The 15088-nt window shown below is 37.6% G+C and overlaps 1 protein-coding gene across 1 annotated transcript in view; it reads right to left on the bottom strand.

Moving 5' to 3' along the window:
* Positions 1–15088, bottom strand: part of LOC110455449 — a 127424-nt gene that overhangs the window by 63115 nt on the left and 49221 nt on the right. Inside the window, exon 6 of the mRNA XM_021505590.1 lies at positions 8773–9952. Coding sequence (XP_021361265.1) covers positions 8773–9952 — 1180 coding nt within the window. The remainder of the gene's footprint in view (positions 1–8772; positions 9953–15088) is intronic.

The raw sequence follows: 15088 nt of genomic DNA, 5'->3' as shown, positions 1-15088 counted from the left end.
GGAGGAGAACAGGAGGGAAGGGAGGAGAAAGGAGGAGAACAGGAGGGAAGGGAGGAGAAAGGAGGAGAACAGGAGGGAAGGGAGGAGAAAGGAGGAGAACAGGAGGGAAGGGAGGAGAAAGGAGGAGAACAGGAGGGAAGGGAGGAGAAAGGAGGAGAACAGGAGGGAAGGGAGGAGAAAGGAGGAGAACAGGAGGGAAGGGAGGAGAAAGGAGGAGAACAGGAGGGAAGGGAGGAGAAAGGAGGAGAACAGGAGGGAAGGGAGGAGAAAGGAGGAGAACAGGAGGGAAGGGAGGAGAAAGGAGGAGAACAGGAGGGAAGGGAGGAGAAAGGAGGAGAACAGGAGGGAAGGGAGGAGAAAGGAGGGAAGGGAGGAGAAAGGAGGGAAGGGAGGAGAAAGGAGGAAAACAGGAGGGAAGGGAGGAGAAAGGAGGAGAACAGGAGGGAAGGGAGGAGAAAGGATGGAAGGGAGGAGAAAGGAGGGAAGGGAGGAGAAAGGGGGAGAACAGGAGGGAAGGGAGGAGAAAGGAGGGAAAGGAGGAGAACAGGAGGGAGGGAGGAGAAAGGAGGAGAAAGGTCTCCTTCAGTTACTAGAAGTGTTGCGTCATATAATGAGGCCTGGACAATTATGACCCTGGGAGGTCAGATCATACAGAACTCATTCCCTACCACACCCAGACACTTGTATAACCTCTCATTTATAAGTATCAGCAGGAATCAAAGGTGTCAATGTTCATATAGAGGTAGAGGAGTTTTTATTTCTTTTGTAAACATGAAGAAAAACTGAGAACTGTAGAGAACAATCTAACTTTACCATTATATCATACTGGAAGTAACACCTAATTCTGTGGTAAATTAAGTGTACACCTGCATCTACAGGAAATGTTATCAGCCCCCTTAACCGATGTTCCCACACTTCTTAGCCATGTGTACATCTATACAGATTAAGATAGGGCAGCACTGGGCCTTTAGTCAAGCCGTTGGGACTCCCTTTTAAGTAAAATCTTATTAAAACCTAATCTTTTTCACAAGTTATCAAATATAATAATGTTCAACTTGACAAAGACCACAATTCTTTTTTATGGAATTACATTAAAACTTCATCAAATTGTAACAATTTCTCAAAACACATCTAACACCAAGTGAAATAGGACCTAATTTCTCTTGTATGAAATAACAGTTTATACCAGATATCATCAAAAAATAAGTCTAATTAAAGTAGCATTGACAAAATCCCAACCTAACATCAAATCCTTTTTATACAGAACTACATTAAAAATCTTATAAAAATGTGTTTCAGTAACACTCAGATAATACAAGGGGTACATGTTGGCTGTCTATATCATACCGTTACAGATCAGGTGTATATAGCCACAGACGAATACAATGTGTCACTTCGCTTGGGTAAACAGGATTTTTTTTGTAGAATGCAGGTTTTGTCATTTATTGAGGTGAAAAATTCAAGTCCCAAGTTGATTCTGACTTTGATACAATGGCAATGCTATAAAGAGTACTTGTCTGAGACACATATCAACACTTCAAATATCTCAAAAGCTTGGTTAACTTAACCAGGGTTCAATGTGAAATAATTAACTTGCATTTCAACAATTTTTCTATATAAAGAATTATATTGAAAGATAAAACCCATGACAATACATCTGTATGTGTAAATTCCAAGGTATAGGGGGATACTTTGATAAGCTAGCTCACAGAACTACCTGAAACAAACCAAACCCCTTAGAATTGGTTCTTGTTGCTCTCTGCTTGATATTCAGCTTTTCTTGTTTACCCATTGTGATTTTAATGTGATGGGGTGGAACACTGTTCTGGGTGCCTTTGGTTTGGTATTTCAGTGAGGTAGCATTCTAAAGTTGGCATCAGATCATGGATCAGAGCTATCACAGAGAGGTCAATATACCAACCTATCATCTCCAGCACACACCCATACATTACACACGTTGTATATCAATCCTTAAATGACTTTAGTAGTTAATAGGATGCTAGACTCAGTAAACCAAACCAAACTGCTTTATGTTGCTTCCCTGATGGGTAACAGCTATAGGAATAATGTATTTCAAGAGAATCAATTTTTTCCATAGTTGCTTGTTGTCATGTTTATCTGACTGACATTACTTGATTTTCAAATTGTAAAAAGACACTTAAACTTACAAAAAAAATAAAACACTCGCTGCTGTATGACGTCATCTCATTGTCTTTGCATTGCGATATCATGTTCCAGTTAGATAGATTATTTTAACATGCTGTCTTTCATGGGATGTAAGAAAATAAGTTTTATTTTCCTAGGAATATATATCTATTACTCAGGTCCCTGTTGCCCTCGACTATTGTTTTGCTGTCGGTAACAGGCCAGTATGGGCATTTGTGCGTAACGGTCGGTTCTGTAAAAGTGTGGAAGGAAGGATTCTGGATAACAAGACACTGGATAGAATCCAACCCTTTTATAGATTAGCTCCTAAAAATCTTTCAACGTCCAAGTGCAGCACTTAGTCAGGAGGATAAATGGTGATTGTTCCAGCGAAGAAATGCCACAGAAATAGTGCAGGGCAAAACCCTCCTGTGAACGACTAACGATTTATACTTACTGAGAAATGGTTTTAAAAAAATACAAAGATATAAAACTTCTAGCCTGGTGTTGCTAAGGAGACATTAGGCTTATAAAACAAATGTTAGAATAAGAAAAAGCATGAAAAAAACCAACCCAATACAGTTTCAAATGTTTTCTTTAATGATGGTACCATGAACATATAAAACTGTAGCTTTGAGCAACTTCATACCCATTGCCTGAAAAATTCATTATATCAACTTGAACTTTAATAAACATTTTCCCACAATTTTAATTCACTTAGAAAATATGTCATGGAATAACGAATGCAAGAAGCTAGTGATGAAGCGGATGCCTGTGGTGGGTCACGAGGAACATGGACTTGTAGCTGCAANGAATAACGAATGCAAGAAGCTAGTGATGAAGCGGATGCCTGTGGTTGGTCACGAGGCACATGGACTTGTAGCTGCAAGTTTTACAGACACATGAACTTGTAGCTGCGAGTTTTACAGACACATGAACTTGTAGCTATGTGTTTTACAGACACATGAACTTGTAGCTGTGTGTTTTATAGACACATGACCTTGTAGCTGTGTGTTTTACAGACACATGAACTTGTAGCTGCAAGTTTTACAGACACATGAACTTGTAGCTGTGTGTTTTACAGACATATGAACTTGTAGCTGTGTGTTTTACAGACTCATGAACTTGTAGCTGTGAGTTTTACAGACATATGAGCTTGAAGCTGTGTGTTTTACAGACACATGAACTTGTAGCTGTGTGTTTTACAGACACATGAACTTGCAGCTGCGAGGTTTACAGACGCATGAACTTGTAGCTATGTGTGTTATAGACACATGAACTTGTAGCTATGTGTTTTACAGACACATGAACTTGTAGCTGTGTGTTTTACAGACATATGAACTTGTAGCTGCGAGTTTTACAGACACATGAACTTGTAGATGCAAGTTTTACAGACATCAGAGACATGTATCTATCTATAACTGGTGTTCTGGTATAGAATCAGCACTGCAGGCCTTTCTGAAACTACCCCTATTTTCATCTTATTCATTTTTATAGGTATGTTAAATAAAAAAAAGTTGACATTAGTTGGGAAACTGACACTTCCAAAAAACAATAGAATCTTACTCTTGACCTACATCTAATGACCTTGACCTGAGGAACTAAAAACAAATATGTATGTTCATTTCATATCAACAAACTCAAACAAAAGGTTGTGTCATTTATGGAATACCAACTTGACTATTTCAAACAGTCTCTTCAGAATTCATGAATAAAAAGAAATGGCTACTATCTACTTGTGGAGAGATTAAATATTGAACCACAGACATTGGAAAAGCATTATTTTATGTTTGATGCTGTAAGTTGATTAACATGGTGTGCAAACATTACTATGGCAACCCATAAACCAATCAGCGATAATCTCACAGAAACTAGACTTTTCATTAAACAGAAGATTATTGAACAACAAATTTGTCGGCCAACTTTCGATAGATTTGCCTTGGACAATAAAGTGCCTGAATCTAGCCATTCTCTGCTCGACTACTCCACTAATGCAACAAACTAACACTGGCTTTAGTTCTACATCATAGCCGGAACATTGCCTAAGGGAAAAATGGCAGCCCATTCAGCACTTACAAATGCACATATAATCTAGTATGTTAGGTAAAGATGAAGCTGGTGAATCTAGTAATGTAATCATCACATATCAGACTTTTGATGCATGCTCCCCTGGATTACAGTTATAGCCAATAACATACCACTTGTATTTCTTGACGACTGGTGATAAAACAAATCAACGAAGGCTTAATTGTATCTTTCATCGTGCCCAGTATTGCAGTTCTACCAATCAATACAAGTGACGAAGGCAACACAATGCCAGTAATGTTGACTACATGTGTATTTTCTCCATACCATTAATGTTTCCATAAATATCTTCCTTTTGCATATGCAGCAACAGTTTTGCAAGTAACGAGGCGATCCCTCCCTTGTAACAGGTTTCCAATGTATTAGTTGTCTAGGGGTGTGAAGAAAAATGACTCTTTAATGCTAATCATTGGTGTTTAATTTGTCAGACAATCCTTGGTTTGGCATCACTGGACAGAGATGGTTGATCTTGTCGGTGTTTACTGTCCACTAACATGTGAAAATGGCATGTAAAGTAAATAGGTTCTCTATAAAAGTCCATGGCTTAGGTGTCCATGGCTAATAGGTGTCTATTACTTTGGTGTCCATTGCTAGGTGTCCATGGCTAATAGGTGTCTATTACTTAGGCGTCCATTGCTAGGTGTCCATGGCTTAGGTGTCCATGGCTAATAGGTGTCTATGACTTAGGCGTCCATTGCTAGGTGTCCATGGCTTAGGTGTCCATGGCTAATAGGTGTCTATGACTTAGGTGTCCATTGCTAGGTGTCCATGGCTTAGGTGTCCATGGCTAATAGGTGTCTATTACTTAGGTGTCCATTGCTAGGTGTCCATGGCTTAGGTGTCCATGGCTAATAGGTATCTATTATTTAGGTGTCCATTGCTAGGTGTCCATGGCTTAGGTGTCCATGGCTAATAGGTGTCTATTACTTAGGTGTCCATTGCTAGGTGTCCATGGCTTAGGTGTCCATGGCTAATAGGTATCTATTATTTAGGTGTCCATTGCTAGGTGTCCATGGCTTAGGTGTCCATGGCTAATAGGTGTCTATTACTTAGGTGTCCATTGCTAGGTGTCCATGGCTAATAGGTGTCCATTACTTAGGTGGTAATGGAGGCTCAATATTTATGTCTTCAATGTCTGGCATATGGCATATAATCGGATAAATCATTGCTCACTCATTTCCATTTAATGCTTTACATCCCGGATATGAATCTAAGTTTTTACACTTGATGAAAGAGTCTTCCAAACAATGCCTTTGTGGTATAAACGTTATACCAAAAAATATACAACTATTACTGTTAATCAGGAGAACTGTTCCTGCTGTTTAATTTAAGAATATTGTAACAAAATAATTAGGAAGACATACATTAGAATGGAACCATGGATTTGAGATATGTGATCAAGACCCTAGAAATCTCAAGATGATATTGTTCTTCTACCATTACATCTCAAAGTGACTTTTATCTCCTTTCTTTTATACCCCCTGAGAGGACTGTTTTGCCATCACTCAAGATTCAACAGAAGATTTTTATTTAACATATATGTACCAGTAGACCTACTATGGTTACCAAAATCCCAAGACAAATAATTTGTCTTCTTTCAAAACAATGTTTTGCGTAAATATCTTTATGAAAATATCAGTGTATAATAAAGACAAAGGCAGGTATGGTGATAAACATTTCAGATCATACAATTACGGGCAAACTGAGAGAATTTTAAGGCAACGTTTTTATGTCCATGCCACTTGAGCACAGAGCAATGATAATTCAAATGTTTTCTTTTCTTTCCATGTGGGACCATGAAAATAAATCTGACAGAATATAAAATGTCAAAGTTGAAATTAGTTAAATGATGCTATATTTCTTGAGATTATAATAATTCCTAAAAAGATTTAATATCACATATAAAAACGTAAAGGTCAAAATTTGAGAATAAGGAGACAGACATAATTGAGTGGCCAAAGACAAATTAGCAGAACTAGAAGAGTTGCTTTATGAGTTTAATTAATACAAAAGATTACATCCAACACTGTTGAGCAATAGTTATCTGTGATAAGGAAACGAACCCTCTGTCTTCGTCTCACTGGTCACAGACAGACGTTACAGACTAGCTGCAAACCTCTCATCAAGGTGCGCTGGAGCAGTGACAAGGATAGCTGTAATTTCCGCAGACTATATTGCTTTCTTCTCTGGCCTTGCAAAGCTCAAAGGAATGTGCCATTTTTACAGGAAAGATTGATGATGATGATATTATCCTGATTTCAAGCAGGTCAACTGTATAATTTCATCACTAACATAATACCCAGTCACTCAATTTAAGTGAGTCGGTAATTGGAAGAAAAGCAATTAATAAAAACCATCAAAGCAAAGCTACACATGACAAGGAAATATTTAAACAACTCTAGTCAGACATACCCCATTTTGTTTGTCTACGTAGCAGGACTTAAAATGACTTTGTACTTACAGTGTACAGTAAAGGTTAAGTGACTTATATCTGTACTCTGACTCCTGATGTTAATCACCTGAAACTCCTACAGAAGCATTAAACAACATTGATTGACGTTGGCAGAATTCTGTACTGAAGCAACCAATCACTACCTGCAATAATGATCAATGATGCTATACAAAGGTCTCAGATTCAAAGGACAATATGTAATTGGCCTTAAATCAAAATTCTTCAGCAAAGTCACATAACACAAACGAGGCACCAGACCAACACCTACAGTAGCATGTGACAAACCCGGTGGTGCGGTCAATGCTGATGGATGGCTGCTGCAGAACTGCGGTTTCTGAATCAAATCACTCACACGAGAGGGTAACATATACAACAAAATAAATGGACCGATGTGGGAATAGGTTCCAGACTGGCATGTAAGCGCAGGGCAAGGGAATGCAATGGGTTATTCATGAGCGCATGATTTGTGTCTAAACAACTGTATACTGGTAGATGCATGGATATGCAGTATCCCTGGATCAAGGATGCCCACAGAATTCAGTCACAGATTGATAAGGACAAGTTGGTTCTACTGCTGGGACATTAGTCCCGTAACTTTACAACTTTTCTTGGAAACTCGATCAGAAAGAGAGATAAAATATCTTGCAGTAATCTGAATTATAAATGGCAAATATTTTAGCTGGATCAAGGTTTATAGGTATGCTTCAGGGTTTGGGGTAAATGCTCTGGACTAAGGTTTAGATATGCTGTAGCAAATTTGTTTGACGTTTCAATGATAACATTTACTTATTCTAACTTTAACACTTGAGATATATTTCACACATCATAATGATCTTGACTGATTATACATGTACAAGGCTTGACCTACAGACTGTAAGTTGTTTGGTGTTCTGGACACATTTCACAGTGGAGGTTTAATCTTTTTTTCTTCACAAGTATGTTATTTCGGGTTAAGTGGTTACTTTTATTTGTCCAACTGGACATTGATTACCGAACAACTCATGCTTGATCAATACTTATAGATACAGTTAGTTATTCTAAGTCTCCTACTCTAACATAAAACTATTTCAGGAATATTGGACACCCCGGCTTTCCACTTTCCAATCTGGAAATGATTGATTGAGCGTTTGAGTATTGACCATCTGTTGTACTAATTTGTGTTGGTGTTATTGTTGTGGGATCCTCTTGGTGCTTCACGTCTATGGGTCTTCATTAGTGAAAACAATCAAGACAAACCTAATCATAACTGGTCGGCTAAATCTTCTCATGCTTCACTTGACGGCCACTTTTGTTCAAAGTGTCAGGCAGCTTATTAACCACTAGCTGACCTCACAATGACGGACTTGTTTGACCAAGCTCCAATGACCAATCGAAGGTCAGAGCAAATCAGCAGTTGGATACCAAGGTCAAGGTTAGCACCAGTTGTGTCAGATGACTGATGGAAGCCTTCTTGACATCGATAAACAGTCATCTTATCTGGGCTCTACCATACATACTTACTATAAACTGACCATTATAATAATCTTAGTAGGGTTAGGTGACCACAGATCTGTATTTGGGCTCAATAAATTCTAGATTTTCTTTTGTTTAAATTAAAAACCTTGCCCAATATTGTAGTATATAAGCAGCCATTTTTTAAAAAAAAAATCTGGATAATTTTATTTTCTACTTGAAGAGGTCAATGACTGCAATGTTTGTATGTCAATTTCCTACATAGCATGAACATTAGAGAGAAACCTGGCTTTCCTGACATCCAGTTGACTGGATCTTTTGTGTCTGTAAAGACTGGGAAATAGGTCTCCTTGATATATGTTAGGTATTACAGGATGTCCATATAAAGACAGCAGTCATTAAATCAGGGGTCCCTGTATATTGAATAGAACCAATAGAAACATGCAAGAAGAACAATGACAACATAATCTACACAGGTGTATCAAGGTTGTTTTGTGATAATGATCTTATAAAGCTGAAAGCAAATCTTTTGTAATTTTTGAAAACCTTTACCTTTTCCAATATTGCCCCTTCAAACACACCCTTATCACACCTCTGTGTTGCTAGGAAACAACATGTCTGTTGCTGTGACTACATACCTGTCATGTTGGAGGAGGCCTTGACGCTGTCACTTGACCACACAGAGCCTGCAGTGTCTCCCGTCATCCCACCAATTCCACTGTCCGGGTAGCTGTCTCGTCCGTAACTCTCCCGTGCACATTTGTTCCGCAGACGCAGCTCATTCTCAATGAGGAGCTTGGTCTGTTTGGATTTGGTTGACACAACTTTGGGGTGACCCTGGGGTCGGTCCTGACTAGGGACTATGCTCATGCTGTGCTGGGCTGCAAATGCTGCCCTGACCTCTGACCTATCCCGTGAGGTAAAACTTTTAGCTCGCTTCAACATTTCTGGATTGTCAATCTTTGGATTATCACGTAAAACTGGATCCTCATGGAATCCTTGGTCTTTGTTAATATCTATTTCTTCAGGAGAAACTGGAAGGGACTGTAACATACGCTTTAACACAGAACTATCAAAGTCAACATTGCACATAGGGTTTACAGGGGTCATAGGGGTCAGGGGCTCTGGGGGAGATGGCCATTCTGGGGATTCTGAAGATGAAGTTTTCTGAGACAATGTGCCAGGCTTCACTGCCTGTGGTGACAGAACTGTGACACTGTCACCGTGCTTATCACAATAACTCAGACCTTGACATGACCTTGAAGAGTCACCAACAAAGGCTGTCTCCATTCGTACATTTTCATATGTCTTAGAGATCCCCGCAGGTAAGGTAGCAGACGAGCACCGACCTGCTCCTTTCTGACAAGCGCCAGATTCATTGTCATACTGGGTCTGATAATACTGTTCTGTGAATTGTATGGCAGATGCAGGTCGAGTGTTTTGTAACAAGTTATCAACTACAAAAGAGACATGGGTTGTGCCCACTGCGGGCATGGATTTCCGATTATTAACACATGTTTCAGTTTCGTTGGATTTCCTTGCTGGAGCGTTGCTGACATTATCATACACAGAGGAACTTGATGGTGGTTTTAGAATTCCTGTTGGTCTAAATAACTGTGCATCCTGTTCTGAGTCTGCTCCTGTCCGAGGAATAGTTGCAGACTTCTCCTTTTTATCTGGCTGACTGAGGTCGATGTCTGCTGTCAGATGGTCACATGTCTCAGGGAAGCCAAGCTCAAATGGACTTGACACGGCTCTCTTGTTGTGATGAACGGGTGAGTTGGGAGAGGAAACTGATGTGTCTTTGCCCTTTATCCTCTGAAAAAAAAATTACATACGGTAAATCTTTGGTCAGTTCGAACAAAATTAAACAAATATTGATGAACCTGTTCAAATTATACGAAAATATGCTTCAGAAAATAAGCGTGAATTCGAACTATCGGTGATAATGCGAAGCAGAGCACATTGTGTAGGCCCCAAAACAGTACACGTTTCGTTTGTGACACAAAGTTTAGACTACCTTATATCAGAGACCAAAATATTGAGTCTCTGCATGGTAATATGTTTTATTTGAATCAGAAACTATAATTGTATATATTATTTCGTAATGAATGGTCCGTTTAATAAATTGAAAACATAGTCTGCATAAGCTGTTGCGTTTACGAAAGCGCTATTGTAAATATAGGTCTATATGTTAGTAAAATTAGGTCAGAAGATTAACATGTGTGCTTTTAAATTATAAGTAATAGTCCTAAAATCTACCAAACTTATTTGACACCTTCAAAATTACCCATCGCTAATTGGGACACCTGTGGATTGTTTGGACTGGACATGAATGCTAATCACGTGACTCACAATAACCAGGCGGCCGATCCCTACCGCGACTTCCTGNAAATTACCCATCGCTAATTGGGACACCTGTGGATTGTTTGGACTGAACATGAATGCTAATCACGTCACTCACAATAACTGTGCGGCTGATCCCTACCGCGACATCCCGCGTGGCCTGCCCTACCTGGTGTGAGGGCACACGTTAACAGGTAATACCTTGATTGGCAATAAATAATCAAAATGTTTACTTAACACTGTATTTGACAATACACGGGCTATTTCTTAGCCTTTCATACAGCANCGTTAACAGGTAATACCTTGATTGGCAATAAATAATCAAAATGTTTACTTAACACTGTATTTGACAATACACGGGCGATTTCTTAGCTTTTCATACAGCATGACATCAGTTCGTACTGATCGCGTGCAATTTATACGTTGTCGGGGCCTTAAGTTGCAATTGGCTGTCTCGTGCACGATGTATTTTCAAACAATGCAATGAATCAACGCTAAAATCGGTGACATATATTTATGGTTTGTCTGTCACAGCTGTACTGCAATGATCACACATACAACCCATTACCCTAAACGTGTCTGTTGATCAAAGTATTGGCATTTTTTCCGTGGCCGACTGCCGCGAGCTTTCAATGGAGAAAAAAAATCTTACTTTACATTCTTCATTTGACAAGTTTGGATTATCCAAAATAGGGTCAATTATAAACAATCAGAGTTTGAACTATCACTAGCTGGAAATTTATTGTTTTTATTGAAAAATATGTGTTCGAACTATCCGCCGATTGAACTGACCGGAGGTTTACCGTAATATGGTTGCCAGGTAATTGGTAAGGGCATAAATCTACCATCGATATTGTGACAATATAATTACATATGTCCATCGACACATGGGGCTTGGGTGTTAAAGTACATGTAATAATCCTGTTTCTTCAGCAAAAATAATGATACACATTAAAGAATCCTTTTTATATCGAACTAAGAATTTACATTTGACAGCAAGGGAATTAATACCTAAAATGAGACTAATATTTAATACGGAACTTATACCTAATAGGGATCTGGTATCTAATAGGGAACTAATACCTTATATGTAACTGATACCTAATAGGGGACTAATACCTCAAACGAAACTGATACCTAATAGGGAACTAACACCTTACAGGGATCTGATATCTAAAAGGGAACTAACACTTAATAGGGATCTGATATCTAATAGGGAACTAACACCTAATAGGGATCTGATATCTAATAGGGAACTAACACCTTACAGAGAACTGATATCTAATAGGAAACTAACACCTAATAGGGATCTGATATCTAATAGGGAAATAACACTTAATAGGGATCTGATATCTAAAAGAGAACTAATACTTGAAATGGAACTGATATCTAATAGGGAACTAATACCTTAGAGGGAACTAATACCTTATAGGGAACTAATACCTTATAATGAACTGATATATAATAGGGAACTAATACCTAATAGGGAACTAATACTTTATAGGGAACTAATACCTTATAATGAACTGATATATAACAGGGAACTAATACTTAAAATGGAACTGATACCTAAGAGTGAACTAATACCTTATAGGGAACTAATACCTTATAAGGAACTGATATCTAATAGGGAATTAATACCTTATAAGGAACTGATACCTAAGAATGAACTAATACCTTACAGGGAACTGATATATAATAGGGAACTTATACCTTATAGGGAACTGATGTATAATAGGGAACTTATACCTTATAAGGAACTGATATTTAATAGGGAACTAATACCTAAAATGGAACTGATATTCATCCTATAAGAAGGATTCCATAGTGTGTCAAAGACTTATCAAGCTTACATCCACTCAATCACAAGTCAAATATACAACATACACATCATAAAATAGCTACATAGATAAGTGACAGATATTACTTTAATCCATAAGAAACTGCTTGGTCCATTTCTTAAGCTACACAACCGATTTAACAATTATACGTACATGTGATGGTCATGTATTTCAAAAACGAATGTTATAGGAAAAAGATTTTCTACTTAATCTACCTATTAGGATGCCTTCTGTAATAAGGGTGCCTGCTGTACATGAATTTGCCTCCATTTTCAGAATAAAACTTAAATGCTGATTGTTTCAGATTTATATTTTCTGGAAGAAGTCCCTTTTTTGAATTATATCTGTAGTAATACAACTTTCACTATCAACATGTTGACGGTATCAAATCTGAGGTAAGCTGAGCACCAACAAAGCCGCCCTTGGGCATCCTCTGGTGTACACTGATCAATGTAGTATCAACTCGGTAAATTTTATTTATTGCCAACAAGATTTTGTTCAAGAACTGCAATAGAAAGGCCTACAGTAATTTTGAATCATGCTTTCATAAAATATCAACTCTGAGACAAAAGCTGAACAGATTTGCATTTTAATTTGCAAAATTATGAAGAGGCACCGAATAGCTGTCTCTATTGGGTTACAGCTGAGAAACAATCACATTGGTTTTGTCTTATATTTTTATAATGCCACTTTCTTTCATTTCAACTTTCAGAAAGATTATTATATTTCACTTAAATTTCTGCACCAACTTCATTTCACAAACATGACTTGGAAAATTTGGTCAAATCAGCTGCCACTTTATTGACAGAAAATAATTGAGAATCCTGTTGAAGTTTGCAGAAACTGTTTCCAATGTTCACAACACCGTTTGCGTGCAACTTAATGCACAAACCTCTATCGCTTTCATTGCTTAAAGGAAATATACTCTTTTCAAGTCATAATTGGCAATGCAAATAAGGCCAAATGTGTGTTTGCTGTTTTCTGTTGAAATTGTTTTGTGTATGCAGACAAATCTGATTGGGAGACAGCAGTAGGCGAGGACTTAAAAAACAGGAAACATTCAGCAGGTTATTTTGACATTTTAAATGTATCTCAGTATAGCAATAAAACAATGTAGGAACTAAAGTCAAAGCATATATTTGTAAAAAAAAAAGGATATCTTTAGCATCCTACAGTAGACGAACAGTGAAGTAGAACTATTTTCATTAAATCTGCTAATACATTTCTTTTATCGTTTTAAATTTTGCTTAAATGTCATTCATAAAAATCAATGAATGAAATAAACGAAATATTTATTGAAAACAATAAGATTTTATTGTTTGTACAAAACCAGTTATTTCCTTCCGTTTTCTGTGTGCGAGGAACTGCTGTATTGAGAAGGTTAAAATGTCATGTATATAGGTAGAAAGCACAACTGACTGTTGGTAGCTGATGAGATAATGTGAACTTTTGTTCTTTATATGGGAACACTAATTCCTAAGTCTGTGGGCTTCTGTCACATAAATCACACAATGGGTTTTTAAGCTGAGAAATATATCTGCATGTATTTTTTGTTTGCTATTGATTTCAGCATCCATTTAAGTTGCAAGTTTGGATAGAGTGTGGTTATATATATATATAAAACTGTTTGTGGAAGACAGGAAGAGCGATTCTGAAGCCATGATTGTAGGTCGCCAGTCCGGGTCTACCTCCAAGTTTGGCTAAGGTTACGCCTCCATAGTCTGCAGTCTAAATGTCTTGGTTTGACGGAGGAATTCAAACACACTTTCGTCCTTGTGGCCATGTTGAAATCTCATCCATTTTCCTCACTAATGATGTATGGTAAAAAACATGGAGAAACAAGATCCTGGAGATGACTCCCAAGACTGTCTGAAGTGAAGTCCTATACAGGTTATGTTGGGCTTTGATGGACATTTACAGTGTAACAATCTAGTAAGATGTCAGAAGTTAAAAGTATCTGCATCATTAGTTCTTACTGCAGACTCAAAATGTCTAGCAGCACTCAGTGCCTCACATAGTTTTTACAGTCAACAGGACACACAAACAAATATATATAATTGCTATGAAACACGCAGAACAAACGTTCAAGTTCATCTACAAATTGATTTAAGCTAAGCCAATGAAAATCAATACCAAAGGTTTTGGTTTCTGAATTATGGAATTTGCTGAACAAGCACTTAAGTTTAACCATTAAAATATATTTCTTTATTTATTTCGAAAGTACAAAATATATGAAACTAGAAATTGAACTTTACATGAAATTATCTTAGTTAAGCCAAAGAAAGCAAGTTAATGCTGGTTTTTAAAATAATATACCTGGTATATGTGGTAATTTTCAATTAAATTTTGCATAGTTTCAATAGGATTCTTGAAAATAAGTGTGATTTATAAGCTGCAAAAGCATTACAGAGGTCACTTTAATGCAAACCCTGAAAAGCAATACTATTGAGAATCCTTTGGTTTGTTCAGTCCGTTTTCTGATTGGCTTGTTAAGTCTATTTTCTGATTGGCTTGTTCAGTCTGTTTTCTGTTTGGCTTGTTAAGTCTATTTTCTGATTGACTTGTTAAGTCTATTTTCTGATTGGCTTGTTAAGTCTATTTTCTGATTGGCTTGTTCAGTCTGTTTTCCGATTGGTTTGTTAAGTCTATTTTCTGATTGGCTTGTTCAGTCCGTTTTCTGATTGGCTTGTTCAGTCCGTTTTCTGATTGGCTTGTTCAGTCCGTTTTCTGATTGGTTTGTTCAGTCCGTTTTCTGATTGGCTTGTTC

This window comes from Mizuhopecten yessoensis, unplaced genomic scaffold (assembly GCF_002113885.1).
Source record: "Mizuhopecten yessoensis strain PY_sf001 unplaced genomic scaffold, ASM211388v2 scaffold8221, whole genome shotgun sequence".
In the NCBI taxonomy this organism is placed as follows: Eukaryota; Metazoa; Mollusca; class Bivalvia; order Pectinida; family Pectinidae; genus Mizuhopecten; species Mizuhopecten yessoensis.
The sequence above is the reverse complement of the archived record's forward strand: the minus strand, read 5'-3'. Positions and strand labels throughout refer to the sequence as shown.